This window comes from Idiotropiscis lumnitzeri, chromosome 10 (assembly GCF_059441095.1).
Source record: "Idiotropiscis lumnitzeri isolate Australia: NSW breed Sydney's pygmy pipehorse chromosome 10, RoL_Ilum_1.0, whole genome shotgun sequence".
Classification (NCBI taxonomy): Eukaryota; Metazoa; Chordata; class Actinopteri; order Syngnathiformes; family Syngnathidae; genus Idiotropiscis; species Idiotropiscis lumnitzeri.
This window is the reverse complement of record NC_142400.1, coordinates 4,970,591-4,986,855: the sequence shown is the minus strand read 5'-3', so window position 1 is coordinate 4,986,855 and position 16,265 is coordinate 4,970,591. Positions and strand designations below refer to the sequence as shown.

General features: G+C 43.0%; 2 protein-coding genes across 4 annotated transcripts; one reads left to right on the top strand and one right to left on the bottom strand.

The window, feature by feature from the left end:
* The first annotated feature begins 61 nt into the window (after positions 1 to 61).
* Positions 62 to 7,167, top strand: styk1b (STY kinase 1b). Its single transcript, XM_088306343.1, has 11 exons — positions 62 to 244; positions 320 to 459; positions 2,446 to 2,518; positions 3,100 to 3,270; positions 3,921 to 4,253; positions 4,875 to 5,056; positions 5,241 to 5,315; positions 5,706 to 5,914; positions 5,992 to 6,032; positions 6,446 to 6,542; positions 6,614 to 7,167. Exons 3-11 carry the CDS (start codon positions 2,464 to 2,466, stop codon positions 6,804 to 6,806), a joined length of 1,356 nt encoding a protein of 451 aa, XP_088162469.1. The 5' UTR covers positions 62 to 244; positions 320 to 459; positions 2,446 to 2,463; the 3' UTR covers positions 6,807 to 7,167.
* On the bottom strand, positions 6,993 to 15,959 carry phc1 (polyhomeotic homolog 1). 3 transcript variants are annotated; one of them, XM_088306340.1, is made up of 15 exons: positions 15,834 to 15,959; positions 15,389 to 15,521; positions 14,988 to 15,151; positions 14,799 to 14,909; positions 13,883 to 13,948; positions 13,656 to 13,799; positions 13,370 to 13,522; positions 11,989 to 12,678; positions 11,783 to 11,918; positions 11,316 to 11,494; positions 10,915 to 10,978; positions 10,714 to 10,801; positions 9,490 to 9,661; positions 9,153 to 9,405; positions 6,993 to 8,287 (listed from the first exon to the last, which is right to left on the bottom strand). In XM_088306340.1, the coding sequence occupies exons 3-15, from the start codon at positions 15,141 to 15,143 to the stop codon at positions 8,136 to 8,138; spliced, it is 2,364 nt and encodes a 787-aa protein (XP_088162466.1). In that variant the 5' UTR covers positions 15,144 to 15,151; positions 15,389 to 15,521; positions 15,834 to 15,959; the 3' UTR covers positions 6,993 to 8,135. The 3 variants fall into 3 exon arrangements, with proteins under 3 accessions (XP_088162466.1, XP_088162468.1, XP_088162467.1); XM_088306342.1 differs by having other exon boundaries at positions 13,916 to 13,948; XM_088306341.1 differs by having other exon boundaries at positions 14,988 to 15,148.
* Positions 15,960 to 16,265: the final 306 nt, after the last annotated feature.

Genomic DNA, 16,265 nt, shown 5'->3' with positions numbered 1-16,265 from the left:
AGGGGCAGCTGGGGCCTATGGTTTTTTTTGTTTTTAAATCAAAAGGCTGCGGCGAGTCAAAACGGCAGAGAGCGGCAAGACCAGTTCTTGACAAAGCGAAGGAAGGTTGGGCCGCGAGGAGACCTGGCCGAGAAGGAAATGACAGGAGCAAACACAAAGAGGAGGCGGGGCAGGACTCTTGATTACCATAAAGGTGTTGATTTGCCCCCTGAGGGGGAAGTAAGGAGGAAGGAGCAATCGAGGAGTAAGTTGCTGGGAAGGAGGGCGGAGTTAGACGCTCCAGCATAGACAAACAGGTGTATACTGATCCCCTTGACAGTCACACGGAGGAAAACAAGATCATGTAGAACCGAACCAGGATTTAACACGCTGCCGGGTGGATCTAAGAGGACTGACTCCATGAAGAACGCAGTAGCGAAGACTATTCTGGAGGATCTAGAACACAACTGAAAATAAAAGGTAAGACAATATCTTACTCCCTTATGTCTATTTTAAATCCTTGACGGTGATATGATGTTATAACAAACGTTAATATGGTTTTTGAGATCAATTGTTTAGTAAGTTGATGCTTTTGGTTTTCCCCTCATGGGCGTGTGTAGCGCAACGCCGGCATGAAATCGTCAGCAATGCGGTGAGACAGGTTTGCTGACGTCCAAACGGTCGTGTCACTGTAGAATTCCCATTTGAAGTTGAGCCTTTAAAACGTTAACAGCACTTTGACGTCACGTTACGTCTGTGGTACGCAAATTTGTGTCAACGTTCACACAATGATGAATAAATAGGCTCCGTTTGTCATGACACCGTCAGAGAAAAATTGAACGAGTGTCATAGCTGCAGAACAATGAAAAGCAGTTTAGCAGCATATTTTGTTTAAAAAAAAAAAAAAAAAAAAAAAAGTTCCAATACTCTACCCTTGAAGAATGAACGTTTTCCTGCCTCCAGTTCATGTTCGGTCAAGTGAATATTTTTTAAGTGCGGTATGGATAACAACTTGCAACAGCAGATTGTCGGTGATAATGATCTAGGGCAGAGCTATATAATGTATTTTGGCGTGAGCATGATTTGACGAGAATATACACACTCGAGTGTTTAAATGCAAAGTGATATAATCGCGATTGTAGTAATAGAATCGTTTATTTTTGTGGTAGTGTTGTGAAACTTGGTGGGGGGGGCACATCTCAGGGGCTCCGTAACGCAAAAACCCGGAAATACATTATCAACAAGCGACGTTTTTGTATTGACTAAAATTTGCATACGCCGATCTAAAACATACACAGGCAACATTTTTCAACAGCTTCAATGCAAATGATAAAATGAAGACAATATTTTGTTGTTTTTCTTAAAGGGGAAGTCGACCCCCCCCCCCCAAATTTTCTTTCATTTTCTCTATGCAGGCCTACGAGTTGAAACATGGCGTTCAGATTAATATTCCGTTTGCGGAATCGGAGTTACGCAGCAAAATCTACGCGTTGTTAGCCATCTGAGTGGGCGGCCATTTTGTTGGTTAGTTCTGTCAACGGAAAATGAGTTGCGCAGGTGAGCCGTGATTGGTCGTTTCCTGAGACCTACTCTTTTTGTTTTTAACACCAGCGTAATGCGACATTCGTCAAGAGGCCGACGTAACTGAGAGACGGTGGTCATTTTTCAAAATAAAATAGGTTTCAGCCTCAAATAATGAATAAAACGGATGTACTGTGATTTTTATTTTTTTTTCCCTTTCATCTGTGCGGCCCGGTCCAAAGTGTCCCGCGGACTGGTACCGTACCGGGACCCGGAGGTTGGAGACCACTGATTTAAATAGCAAAAGTTATTTAGTATTGATTATTCCGCCTGCCGCTGTACACTGCTCTCATTCGCAGGTACATTTGTAGTAAATAAATAATTCCAGAACCAATGAAGTGAAATTGGATCATTTGCTGTGATGATCTCACGGCACACCGACGTGTCTCGGCACAGTGATTGAACGCAACGTATTGGAAACGAAACTGATGCAGTGAAATCCAACACAAGCACAATAATTCAAGTTGTTCAATTCAAACCACCGAAATGAGCATTAGCTTTGTCGGTGTTCTTAATTTTGAGACCGGCGACCGTCTCCAAGTCAGCCCGGCAAGAACTCCTCGCTCGATAAAGATTGAATATTTCCCGTGTTTGTTTAATGTGTTTGACGACAATCGTGTTCCTTTTACAAACAAGAGACAGAAAAGCTTGTTCACACATTCATTTTTTATTCCATTGGACTCTTGAAACGTTTTACAGGTATGAAAAAAAAAAAAAATGCATCCAATCGCTGCAACTGGTTCAGAATGCCGCCGCTCGAGTTCTTACTAGAACCCACCGCACCGGTCCTAAAATATCTTCGCTGGTTTTTCAGCCAGTCAAAGAAACGATGATCAAATCTTACTGTTGGTCTGTGCCATACAAAAATAAATTTTGCTTTTCCAGGCTTTCCGCTTTGACAGGATGTCATCAACATCAGACGCAGATTTCCGCTGCGCACAAGGAGACACGATCTGTGGTGAGCTAAACATTTTTTTTTTTAACCTGGGGAAAAAAAAAATAAGATTGCCAAGGCTAGAGTTGAGATCACAAGTGTCCAAGCTCTTTTTTTTTTCATTTTCATAGAAATTTAGGGGCTACGTTTTTTTTGTTTGTTTTTTTTAAACTATAATAACGTTGTAAACCCAATCACTTCAAAATCTATTATTTTGAAAAAGAAAGTCTTTTTTTTTTTAAGGTGTTAGATAATCATTTTTTTTTTAATTTTGGGCTGAACTTTTAATTGCATTGTAGCTCATGTCCAAAGTCATTTTTAATATTTGCATAATATTTGGCAAAAATAATAAAAAAAATGGACGGCTTGCCGCAAATGAAATGGAGGCATTTGAACAGGGGTGTGTAGACTTTTTGGATCCACTGTATTAAAAGACCTGAAGTTGGGCTTAACGAATAAGACCAAAACGCTCAATCTTGAACATTTTTCATTACATTTGCATTAACACGACTATCACGGTTGCAAGTTGGACGGAAACGGCCACCAAAGACCTCAAGTGGTTTAAAAATAACGTTATGATCATTTCGACCCTTTTTTTTGTTTAGAGATTCGTGTGTATGAGAAGGAAGTGATCATCGTGCCCATCCTTCTGCTGGCCACCTTCGTAGTCACACTGGTCTTCATCCTCCTGCTGCGCTTCTGTCCAGAAAAGGTGGAGCGCATGCGTCCCAGCACTTTGAAGCCCAGCTACAGGAGGGAGCTGCACGGCATCGACGGTAACGTCAACCAAGGACCACCCGAATCGTATTCTTTCTGTTCTGCTGAATCTTCTTGGCCATATTTTATATATATATTTTTTTTAATATATATTTTTTTTATTTCAATAATGACCAGCATTAAAATACAGTCGTGGCGTTTTATTCCTAAAAAGCAGGGACGTTCGATACCACTTGTGTTTTTTTTTTTTTATTTTATTTTATTTATTTATTTTTTTTTGCAGACCGATACCAGGACACATACTCAACACCCATACAAATAGTACAGATGCCGATGTTTATTAAACCAATAACAGATAATTTTAAAGAATATAACCCAACATTGCATTTTCTTAAAATTTGTATTCTTTTTCTCTGTTTCTTAAAAAAAATCACATTTTGTATAGAACAGATATTAAAAATAAATTATTAACTTATTATAATTTTTTTTTACCCATACGAGCTTTAACATCGCCGTAGACATGCCGGGTAATAATTATAGCGGTAATCAGTTCCCAGAATGCATTGCATGGCGCAATACATTTAATCCACGATGTTATAAGGACGTTAATTCCCGTCATAAATGTGCGTTTACGTTACTAGCAGTTTAAATTTGTCTGATTATGTGACCGACGTGCTTTATTGATCCTTCTCCTTCCGTCTTTGTGCAGCTCCGCCCGGTATCAATGTGCTGGAGCACGAAAGCATCGCTCTGGACATGCCCAACTCGTACTCTACCTTCCACCCGCCCACCACCTACCCTGCCAAAAAGCTCTCCTTGTCCGTGGACATGCCCTCGCTGACGTTGGGCGCTCAAGCGCCGGCCTACAAGCCCGCGTTGGAGGCCGTGGTCCAGCCTAGAGAGCTCCCTCGCCAGAGGCTGCCCGAGTCCTTCAACCTGGTCACCCCGCTGCCCGGTTCTTTCCCTCTGCGCTCCAACTCTGCCGTGTCCCTCTACAGGGCCCGCATGGAGAACAGGAACGTCGTCCTGCGGGTGCTAAATGGTAGGGAGCCCTCGAGTAGATCCTTGATATGCATCTTAAGGTCTTTGCGCTAGTAATCCTTTTGCCCATACTAGTAGGATAGTTTTCATGGAGTAGTAGTTAATTATCAATTAATCAATGACTCTTATTAAAAAAAAAAAAATCATTTCCATCCCTTTTATTCAAAAACAGGACTATATTTCAGATTGACAGTACAGAAAATGCACACATAGATTCATCGTATTTAAGTTAATGGTTTGGTCCATAACATGACGAATTCATTATCGATTAGTTGTCGATTAATCGTTGCATTTCTGCTGTTACGACAAATACTCGAGTGAGTCAGAACTGCATTCGTTGACAAATGCACTGGACTAGTGCTACTAGTGCCATTGTAAAATTCTACTAGTTAACATCTAGTGTTGTACTAGTACTGGTAGCACACACATGTTAAATAGTGCCTAGTTTGACCTCATTGGAAACATGTAGTTGTCTACTAGTGAGTCAATATGTCATGCAGTAGTGGGAAAGAAATCTTACTAGTGAGGACTAAGAGCATACTAGTACAAGCTAGACTGAAAAAAGTTGTTTAATGCTGCCTCATGCCGCTGAACGTGTCTATGACCTGGTGTCTGGCCGCAGACTCGGCCGACGCCACCGAGAGGCACAACTTCCTGGGCTTTGCGACCTTCCTGGCCCAGCTGGGGCCGCACCCGTTCCTGCCCGAACTGCTGGGCGTGGTCTCCCTGCGGGCCCCCCTGGTGACCGTGGTGGAGGAGCTGGAGAACCGGGACCTGCTCAGCTTCCTGTGGAGATGCAGACAGGTCGGTTGAGCACCGGAGGGGAAATAAAGAGACAGGCCAGATTCGCACCCCCCCCCAAAAAAAAATGTGTCTAATCCTTCATTTTAATTTTGTAAAAATGTTATTATTATTAGGAGGTGCAACATGAACGTTGGCCAAACCAAACTATTGAAGCAAAACTTTGCGTTTGTGTGTCCTTGTGCAGGAAGACGTCAGTCCTCCATGCGAGATGACCGAGAGGCGAATATTTACCATGGCCCAACACGTCGTCTCGGCACTGGTTTGTAGTCGTTCTGAAATATTTGAATGTCAAATCAGATGATTATGCGCTATAGGCAATCCCAGCAAAGTCAAAATAGTTTGAAATGGCAGCAAGCGTGCGACCAATATTGTTTTCAACTGCTTTCAAGCGTCACATTATATGACGTGATGGCCGATTGTTGATTTATTTATAAATGTGGCGATTATAGCTTATTATCGCTAACAACAATAAAACAAGTTCAACCATATCAAGAAGTTAAAACTATTGCACAGAAATCCAAAATAAATTTATGGAGTGATTAGGCAGGAATCGGACCACTAAAAAAAACTAATTCAAACCAACTGAATTTCAAAAAAATCTCAAATGAAAAATCCAAAATGTTATAACAAAATTCTCCTTTGTCCCCAGACGTACCTCCACAGCAAAGATCTCCTACACGGCAACATCCGTGCCCGCAGCGTCCTGGTCAGCAAGGCGCACACGGCCAAGCTGTGGGGCCTTGACGGCGTCTTCACGCGCAGCAACCAAACGGCCACGCAGAAGGACGACCCCAGCATGAAGAAGTGGCAGGCGCCGGAGATTTTAGCCAGGAGAACCGTCGGTCCCAGCAGTGACGTGTGAGTACATCGACATCAACTTTCATCCATCATGTGCTTGTCCTCCTTCCTGACTTGATGTTTTTATTTCTCTCTAGCTGGTCTTTTGGCATTTTGATGTATGAAATGGCAACACTTGGTAAGTTGGACTGAAAGTTAAGACGTCTAGAGCAGGGGTGGGCAAACATTTTGATTGGCGGGCCACAACGGGTTCTAAAATTTGACAGAGGGGCCGGACCAGGAGCAGATGGATGGAGTGTTTTGGTCACCTCACCTCATCGGAGAAAAGAAATACATTTAATTTAAAAAGAAAGTGAACAAAAGCATTACGACAAAATGTCTTTGAAAAACCAAAGTATTTAGAAAATAAAACATGAACAAGGTTTATTCATTTAATTTTTTTCATGTTCGGGCCGGATTAAAACGTTGAGCGTGCCGCATGTGGCCCCCGGGCCGTAGTTTGCCCACCCCTCATGTAGAGTAACACTTGGGGCTCATCCCATCTGATTTATGGCAAAAAAACAGACCCTAACTACCCAAACATTTTGTTAGGAGAAGCTCCGTTTGCCGAGATCCCCGTCAACGAGCTCCTCCAGTTCCACCAACGCGGCAAAAGTCTGAAGAAGCATCCCAACTGCTCCAACGTTCTGTAAGGACGCAACGCTCGTTCCAAAATTCACCGCAGTCAAACGCGACTTCACACTTTGGATTTCTCCGCAGCTACGCCGTCATTAAGGCTTGCTGCCATTGGAAAGAAGGAGATCGACCCACGCTAGCCGAGGTGACCCGCAAGCTCGTTTCCGGGGAGAAGAGCGCCTCGGACAAAGTCCTCAAGGGGGCGCCGGTGGTCAATTTGGAGCGATACCTGCAGGAGGCCGGATACGGGGAGGCTAACAGCTACACCGTGTTCTGATTCGAACAAAATGAGTTCCGTTTTTTTTTTTTTTTTACTGGTGCACTTTCTCACTACAACTGTTACATATTCTGCTTTGCACATAAAGGAGAAACCAACCTTGTATACTCGAGATTTTTATTAAGCTTTCTCTATGAAAATGTTTTAAGGTTTAGGCGAAAGGAAATACAGACTTTGAAGCAGATGTAAACTTGAAAGGCATCCAGTTGGAGTGGATGCTGCAGAATGACAGTTTGTCTGCCTTGTTTACCAACTTCCTGCAGCCATTGTCAAGTAGCAGATGCCATTTTTTTTTTTTTTGTATGGCTCCACATTGAAAAACCGCGAACTGAATGATGAATAAAATGTGAATAAATAATCATCACAGTTTGCTTATTGCAAAGTGGAGGAAGACGAAACGCTGCCTCATGTCAACGCATTTTCAGGTAGCAACAATGTCAAAAGTTCCAGTGCTGGCGTCCCTTAAGTTTCACCCTTCATCGTGGGCCGACAATCCTGCAGGATTTGTTTCGTTCGGTGCGCGAGGAGAGACGATTTTTGTCGCAGGGCAATTCATGGCTGCTCACAATGACCTGAGCATCCTACAGTTCCCGGCTGAGAAGAACACAGCTGTTCTGGAGCAAGCTTCCTACTCACCGCATATATTCTTTATCCTCTACAGCGATCCAACTTTTTCATGTCTTTTACACTGCCCCCTGGTGGCCAAGGCATGCACACCAGATGGAGACGCATGAACAGTTTAATTTCTAATTCTATTTAATTTTGTTTTTATTAAGTAAATTAGAGAGTGATCAAAAAGCATATATTTTTATTTTTTTGGGAGATTGGAAAAGATTAAAGCCAATTCCATTTATGTTTGAATTAAACTCATACCTCAAGGCACTCCTGTATATCTTTAAAGACGCCAGTCCTGGAACTTTTCTGACACACCCCGTAAGTTGGTTACAGCTCCTAAAACTTGTCATGAAAAATACTTTTGAGTAGAAAATGTAAAAGATACAAAACTAAACTTTTAGAAACCCTTATGAACGTCGCCCGCCTTGTCGGACGGAAAATTGTAACAAAAAACAACCAAAAAAAAAAAGCACCATTTTAAATACGGCAACGAGGCAACACGTCTTTTGCGTAGGTAACTTCGCTAGCGCGTGACGTGTTTACAAAACCAAAGATCCCACTATCAGGTTAGCGTACTTAACATGGTTAATGCGGTCACTCATACTACAGTCCCCCCCCCAAAAAAAAGTCAAAACCCCTTTTTGGCACATTCGAGGTCCAAAATGTAAACTGTCAATCATAGTGTCGTAACAAAATCCAAACGACACCAATTGGTCACTCGCGCAGGCTGTTGATGGAGGCGCAGATTTTGAGGGCGGGACCCAACTTGATGTTCATGGTGGAGATGAGATGATCCTCGCGGAGGAGCAGGAGAGCCTGCCCGTCGATTTCCTGGGACAGGAAGTGTGCGGCCAGCTCCTCACAGCCTGGCCAAACATACAAACAGATTTATTTATTTTTTAAATACAAATGATCGGTTTGTTACATCCATCCATTATCTGAACCACTTATCCTCACAAGCGAGACTCAAAGTGTGGTAAACGGGTTTATACCAAGAAAATACTGTTAATTTAATCTACAAACTGTACAATGGAGTGAGTACAGTTCAGTTGTATTTAACCTTTAATAAGTACAATACAATTCAATTCATCACAATTGTTTGTATAATTTATTATTTATTTATTATTTATTAATTTGTATTTAATTTTTTTATGTGTATAGTTTTTATTAGGGCACAAGCAATATGGATTTTCTTTTTTAAATGGATTTATTTATTTATTTATTTTTAGGCCTGGCAAATCCAATATTGGGCAGATTAAAATTTCAATAACAAATTAATGGATGAAATATTTTTTTGGTCCCTCAATGCTGACAACAATGAAGCCTTTTTTTTTTTGGAGGTAGATGTTTGGATGTAATTATTCTTGACTTAATATGTAGTGTGTTAAAAGAAAAAATAAGAAAAAAAAAAACCGGCTGATTCTTGCAGATTTTAAGCGAATTTATGTCAACTGATTCAATTGGCCAGCTGAATAATCAGTTGGGTCCTACTTTGAATTTTCCTACATTCATCTTTAAAAAATACTAAGATTTTTTTTTTTTTTTTAGTATTAAGTATTTTAGTACATCTAGGACAGCTGTATTCTAATGTTGCTAATTTACTGTGGTTAAATTTTTTTTTTTTAAGGTGGTACGAGGAGTGAAAAGCCAGAGAACTCCTGATACAAAAAATAAGCGGCTAAAAATAACACATTGCACTATTGGAATATCAAAATGTCTCAGCGGTCCAACCTTGAAGCGACGAGATGAACCTGCAGACTTCCTCCACGCTCCACTGGGCGGGAGTGGCCGACAGGAAGCCGGCCGTCTCCACGGGGAGGCTGGCGGGGGCCAAGGCGGCGTCCGACTGGGGAGCGTTGTCCTGCTTTGCTCTGGAGCACGAGCGCGAGTGCGAGGAGCTGGGAGAAAGGGAAGGGGTGTCCTCCGCTTCGTCCTCGTCTCCGCCGCTGGACGCCTCCTCTGAGCGGCTGGAATCTGAGCGGCACTAAAACAGAAGCGTGGTCAGCACCAGTTCATTCCAATTCAAAGTGTGGAATCTTCAATGAACCTAAAACGCATTTTTTGTTACCTTGACGTTTAGATGCTGGCCAGACAACTTGCTGCTGTTGGAGCTGCTGCTGCGGCGAGGGGGCCCGCGACGCCTCGCCACGTTCTCGGTCGCGGGCGGAAGCGGCGGCGGCCCCGTGTTGCCGTTTCTTCCTCTGCTCGACTTGTAGCGTTTGCTGAAGCTTACGTTGTACCTGTTCACATTTGAGACGCACTTCAGGATGTAGTCGCACTCCTGACAGATATTTTTAACTGGATCAAATCATCAAATGCCACACAAACTTGGCCAAGCCTGAAATTGTTGAGCCATGCCATAGCTATGCCACGCAGTCACCAAATGAATGAAATCAATCACGTTTGTGACATAACAGCTAGCGTGTAAAAAGATGACTGTTGACTTTCCAATATTCATTTTTACTAATGCACCAAGTTAGAGCAAGAGGTTTCTGCTATTTGCAGCCTTGCATTTTCTGAGAATGTCTTCCATTAAAATTTGCACTGCATAAATTCCTTAACTGAATCGAAAATCGATCAAAGTGAATTGTGACTCGCATTGATTTGGGGAATGTGAATCCATACTCAGCCCGACTAAAAAAAAGATAAGAAAAGAATGTAATCACACCATCTAGTGGCCGAAAAAATAATTACATCGAGTGATTTATATGGAAAGGCGACGTATATATATTTTTTAACACGTAAATTACAAACCCTCACACATTAATGAGCAAGCATCCTTACAATGTTAGGTGACTCTACAATATGTAAATAACCAACAAACTACCCTTATGTCAGCATAATAAGCGAACGGCTGTGGACAATACTAGCAAGCTAACCTGGCTAACTGAATACGAGCGCAGGACATGTGCTTAGTTCTCGTCATTAAACAGGAAACAGGAAATTAAATGTCCAGGACAACACCAGACAATAACTTCTAATTATAGAATATAAATTTTACATGACAAAAAATTGTAATAAAAAGGTAATAAAAGTAAGCCCCCCCCCCCCTTCAGCTTCAGGTTAACGTCTATAAAATGTACAAAATGTTTCGTCTACCCTTGTGCAACACAGGGGGGTGGATTTCTCTCTTTTTTTTTTTTTTAGCACAAAAAAAGAAGCATATTAATCATGGGAAATGACGAACCCAAATTCACTGTCCCATCGTTTCAAATCAACTAAGAGGTTAACTGGTGCAGTTGGTGTAATAGCCCCCCCGAAAAGTTTGTGTGCATGACAAAGGTTGGCGTACCTCTTTGCACAGGTGTTGGAACAGAATCTCTTGGTTCCTCTGAACTTGTTGGCTGGTGCCAGGCTGGAGCAGTACTCACACTTCAACACTGGAGAGAAAAAATAAATAAATAAATAAAAAGGGGGGGGGGGGTTACATTAGGACATCGATTCACTCACACGGTCCCGGTGTGTAAGTGTGTGTGAGTGTTTAGATACTTACATGGTGGGCCGTTCTCTGCGCGGGCGCCCAGTGCAAAGTCGCGATCTTTCAGGAGCCCGGCGACCTTTCAAATCGAACAACAACAATGTTCAAGATGTGTCGGCTTTTGCAAAAGTGACATTTATCACCTGCGTCAATAAGTGTTGCGTAATGAGCGTGTTGCTGCTCATGCAGCACAAATGATTATTTTGGAATCATTATTCCTGATTGCTGATGAGTGAAGCGGTTAAGCGGAGCCATTTTAAACCTGAGTAGCTTTTTCTAATTCCAGAGAGGAAGTTCATGTAGTGGAGCTGAAGTTGTTTGGCACTCCATTAAATACATCGCAGTAAAATCAACAGGGAAGGCGAGATGGTCGTCGGCTACTAGCTTGATTTCTGAAAATGATGCTAAAATCTTACAGGGAAAGGCTCGGCGCCCTCCTGGATGACGAATCCCTCGATGAGGTGCGTTAGGACTTGAGGTTTGACCACCGCCTGGGGGAGCGGCGCCCGCTCTTTGTCGCCGTGGCCCACCCTCGGCAGAGGCAAGGACGGGGCGGCCGGCAACGGGAAGGCGGCGGCGGCGGGGAGAGGAGTTGCTGAAGACGGAGAGAAAGGATTATGGGTTCAGATGCAAGTTCATTTGCACCTGCTTTGAGAGGCGGGGCCTCGCCTGGTGAGTGCCGTGGGTGTCGCCGAATGAGATCGGAGAATTTGGTTGGTTTTGGGATGATTGACTTGGCTTGATGTGCAACTTGTGTATTGTTCGTAAGGAAGAAAAGTGTGCTTTGTCCTTTTTTTTTTTTTTTGGAAAGTAAATAATCACTGCAGCCCTTTAAGGGCCCAAAATATTTTTTATTCCTGACATGCATTTATCGTTTAGGTACCTGACTCCTTCGTTGGTGCCGTAATTAAAGCAGGCGCGGCGTCTTTCATTGAAGCAGATTCTGAAGCTCCTGAAGTCGTCTCATTGGGTGCGTCGCAGTCAGACTTCCTCTTCAGGGAGCCGATGGCAGACTTATTCTGTCGGAACGAGATTATTTAGCGCCGATGATCAATCCTGTTGATGATAAACGATTACGACTGAGCTCACCGCAGTCGTCGACGTGTTGTGCGAGGCGGCGTTGGCGTTCTCCTGGGCTGCCACGCTTCGCACCTGCGCCAGAGCCACGGCCTGCACGCTCCCCGCCATGCACTGCCTGGCCCCCACCAGCTGCACGGGAATATGCGGGGGGTTGTTGTGCGCCGCCTGGTTGTTGCCGGGCGGCGCCGGGAGAATGGGGAGCGGCTGACGGGGGGACACCTGCACGGGTAAGCGGTGTCCATGCACCGTCTTGGGCTGGATGGGCACGGGACCTTTGTCAGCGGCGGCGGCGGCGCTGGCCTGCTGGAGGGGCTGCACCACCAGCGTCTGCGTGTTGACGTTGGCTTTGGGGGCGACCGAGCCGATGGAGTAGCCCTGGGTGGAGGTAGGCACGTTGGAGGTGGGCACCAAGATGACGGGGGCGGCCGAGGGCGACAGGAGGAGCTGCGAAAGGGGAAGCGCCGGAGAGGCGGCGGCGGAGGGGGCCACCGAGACAGCGGGCGGAGGGACAGTAATTGCGGGCTGGTTGGAACTTTTGACCGTCAACGTGTTGCTGGATGATTTGACCGCTTGCTGCTGGGGTTGAACTTGTTGCTGGTGACTGAGAGGAAAGGCGCCGGGCTCTTTTCTTTCGGAGAGCTCGGACTTGATGGTGATCGCTCTGGGAGTGGACGCACAATGCAAGGCCAGATTCTGCACCTGGGAGATTAAAGAAGTTTGTTTTACATACAACCAGTTTAGTTCATAGTATTTATTTATTTTAATATCTATTTTAATTATTATTATTATATATATATATATATAATTTTTTTTTACATACAGGAAATCTCCCATTCAAGCAATCTACTCAACAAAAAATTGAAAAATTAAATTAAAAATTAAAATTTCACTCATATTTCACATTTATCATATATATAAAAAAGAATAAAAAAATCTTGCAAAACCTAATTTTTCATTATTCTTCGCTTTATACTTTTGACATGTGCAACAGCAATAAAATCCGAATTGCAATCAATACCATTTCAATATTTATTTATGGTAACCATTCTGTGACGCTTCCACACTAAACCTGGTGCACTTTGGCAGTGGTTGCTAAGCGACCATTCATCAACATCGTTTGCCACCCAACACTGCTTATTTTCTAAGTGAAGTTCAAATTATGACCTTTGAAAACTTTTTTTTTTTTTTAAACCTGACAATCACAGAGTGACAAAGAACTCTTTTGGTTGAATCAGCTGTGTGGCGCAATAAATTGCTTTCTAACCGCATTGTTAATGTCTTCCACTTGCACGCGAATAAAATAAAAAAAATTTTAAAATTTGAATTTATCTAACGACGTGTTAAAGAAAATGGACTGTGAGGTTGACATCACGTGTGACGTTGCTCCAACCTGATCATTGTCGGACTGAGCGCCGGCTGAGGTAGGAGCTTCAGTCTGCTGCTGCTGCTGCTGCTGGGTTACCGTAGCAACCGTAGCTGTTGCTGTGCCCCCTGGCATGAAGATGAGCTGAGAGGCCAGAGGAGCCCTGAGAGAACGGTTGACCTGCGCGACAAATCATAGTTATTAAAAATAACAAATACGGCAAGTGACTTCTCCGTGTCATGTTTTTGAAAGCAGAGAAATGATTTAAGAGATGACGTAATCCGACACAATCCAACGTCCTTATTCGACTCACTCTAAGATACATCTGTCCTTGTCCTGGCGAGTTTCCCCCCAACAACACTGATTGGTTGAGGGCGGTGGTGGTCGCGCAGGTGGCTGTTCCGTGCGGACGAGGGGTCACCACGGTCCCCCCCGCCGACGTGGTGCTGAGGTTCACCTGGGAGGAAAGAAAATCGGACATTTTGATCCGGATCAGCGGTTTGGAAGGCAATGAGCGCAATTTGGGATGATAAACCGTACAGTGGTGGTCGCCTGTGACATGCTGCTACTCGCGGTGTTGGACTGGCGACTGGCGGCAAGTGTAGCCTGGTTGAAAAAAGAAAGAAGCGTGAAAACAATAATAAAATTCACTTTTTTTTTTTTTTTTGAACCACAAAAACTTGTCAAGGAAAAAGCCGCTTGCCAAAAAGAGTGGGAAAAAAAAATTCCAATACAGGAGAAAGCATGGATAATTAGAAAGGCTGTTTGTAATTATCGATTGCCCCACATATGTTTTTTCAGTGACAGAGACTCCCCGCGCTTTGCTTTCTAGCCAAAACTATCAATGAAACGATACTCTTGAGTATTATTGTAGAACAACTGCAAAAAAGAGGGAATGATGTTGGACTGTGTTAGCTCCGGTTAGCAATTAGGCTACGGTATGTTTTTAGTTCCATTAAAAAAAATACAAAAATAAAAAAAAAACAATTAAAAAAAAATCCATGGGATTTCTTTTCTTAAATGTACTTAGTTTTAATTACTTATAAGAGCAGGTTTGTTGGTTTTTATTTTTTCTAAATTGTAATTTATTTTAATGGATGGAGTATTTGTCAAGAAAAAAAGAAAAAGACTATTTGACCTAACGACTTCTGTTCGGATGAACAGCAATGCCGAAATAAATAGCTTTAAAAATGAACCCTAAAAGCTGACATTAAGAAATTAGATTAAACGACAAAGACTATTTTGAAATAATTATAGTTAGGTTCATAAGAGTATGAGGTAGGTATTTTTTTTTTAAACATTTTCATTTTTATTTTATTTTATTCACAAACATTTTTTTTTTCAATTTTAGTTCATTTATATTGCTAGTTTACTGTAACTACAACATCCTTGGTGGGAACAGTGTTCCCTCCTAAAAAAAAAAAAAGATCGTAACAGATTTTCATTCCCTGCCTACCTGTTGCACAGCCGCCAGGTTATGCAGCTGAGCGTTGTTGATCTGCTGCTGCAGCATGAGTTGCTGGAAGTACTGAGCTGCGTTCGGCTGTCTCTGCAAAGCTTGTAGAGCCTAAAGACAAACACATCATCAGATGCAGAATGGGAAAAGTGCATTTTACTTTGTCCATGAATTCGCTCAGGCACTCACCTGCACGGCCTGCCGCTCATATAGAGACATGTGGGCTATCTGCGGCGGGCGCGACGTTCGTCCTGTTTGAGGGGTTGCATTGGTGGCGGAGGTGGTGGTCGTGGTAGTGTTGTTGTTTGAGCTTGTGGCGGTGTTTTGGTCCTCACTTGCATCCATTTTCGCTGCTGGGAAATAGTAAGCGGTGAAGCATTGTCAAGAAAGTCGCATCTGTGCATGCACTTCACATAATGTTAGAGACAGAGTTGGTATATCGATTAAAATCAAAATACAGCATGCTGGTTAAAGCACTGTCATCCAAAATTTGTAAGCAAGTTCATAATAATGCCCATTTCGAGTCGACGCGCCATGCATGTTTCGGATGCTGATGCTGCAAGGCGCCCACACAACTGGCATCAACTTACTTTTTTTCCTAGCAGATGCGGATCACTAAACAGTGCTGGTAGAAATGCAGCAAGATGAGCCGAGCCAAGCGCATTTAAGCACGATGCCCTCAACAGAGCTCCAACAACACGCGTTGGGTTTTTCAAAGATAACCTGTAAGCGAGAAGAAAAAAAAAAAAAAAGCATCATTACTTCGTCCAGCTACGAGGCTACCAAGCTAGGGCTAACAATAGATTTGACTGATACGAAAAATAGTGAGCACATCCAATGTAGCGTTTAAACATGAATAAGATAATATGTTAATTTCGAGGTTAAAGCGGCGATGGTAGCGTTCGTTTAGCTTCTGATAATTAGCTCCCCTTGTCGCTAATGGGCAGCTAGCATTGGAAGCTACATGGCGAGCAATCATGCAAGTCGTCATTTATGATCGTGTTCGGTCTCCAAAAGGCGTGCTTGTGTCTTTACCTCGATTCTTGGTTAATGTGTTACTTTGATTCCTATCTGCAAGGAATTGGAATCCCACCCGTTTTGTGCTCAAACGCAGACGCCGTAAGCCCTTCAGAGGCTTTTTGGCTCTTAAAAAAAAAAAAAAAAAAAAACTCCGCCCCCAACAGGTCGATTTTTTTTTCTTCTTCCTTGCTGGAATTTTTGGAGCTTGTTTGGCAAACAATGCCGCCATCTATTGGAGCGCATCGATGTTCAATGGTTCTGGTTTGCTTAGTTTTTATTATGTGTTTTTATTTTTATTTTATTTTTTTTGGGGGGGGCGTGTTTTGGGGTTTGATAGAAATCGAAATTTAAAAGAGTAAGTAGTGTACATAACATATAACGAATAACATTGTTTTCCGTTTTCTTATGTGATATCTCACCGGTTGACAATATTATGTGCATCTTTGG

Coding starts and splice junctions, on each gene's coding strand:
- styk1b (XM_088306343.1), top strand. CDS start 2,464: ATGTCATCAACATCAGACGCAGATTTCCGCTGCGCACAAGGAGACACG. Junction 5,057..5,240: donor TCCTGTGGAGATGCAGACAG/GTCGGTTGAGCA, acceptor GTCCTTGTGCAG/GAAGACGTCAGTCCTCCATG. Junction 5,316..5,705: donor AACACGTCGTCTCGGCACTG/GTTTGTAGTCGT, acceptor CTTTGTCCCCAG/ACGTACCTCCACAGCAAAGA.
- phc1 (XM_088306340.1), bottom strand. CDS start 15,143: ATGGATGCAAGTGAGGACCAAAACACCGCCACAAGCTCAAACAACAAC. Junction 13,523..13,655: donor AAGGACAGATGTATCTTAGA/GTGAGTCGAATA, acceptor TTTGTCGCGCAG/GTCAACCGTTCTCTCAGGGC. Junction 9,662..10,713: donor TCCAACACCTGTGCAAAGAG/GTACGCCAACCT, acceptor AAATGTGAACAG/GTACAACGTAAGCTTCAGCA.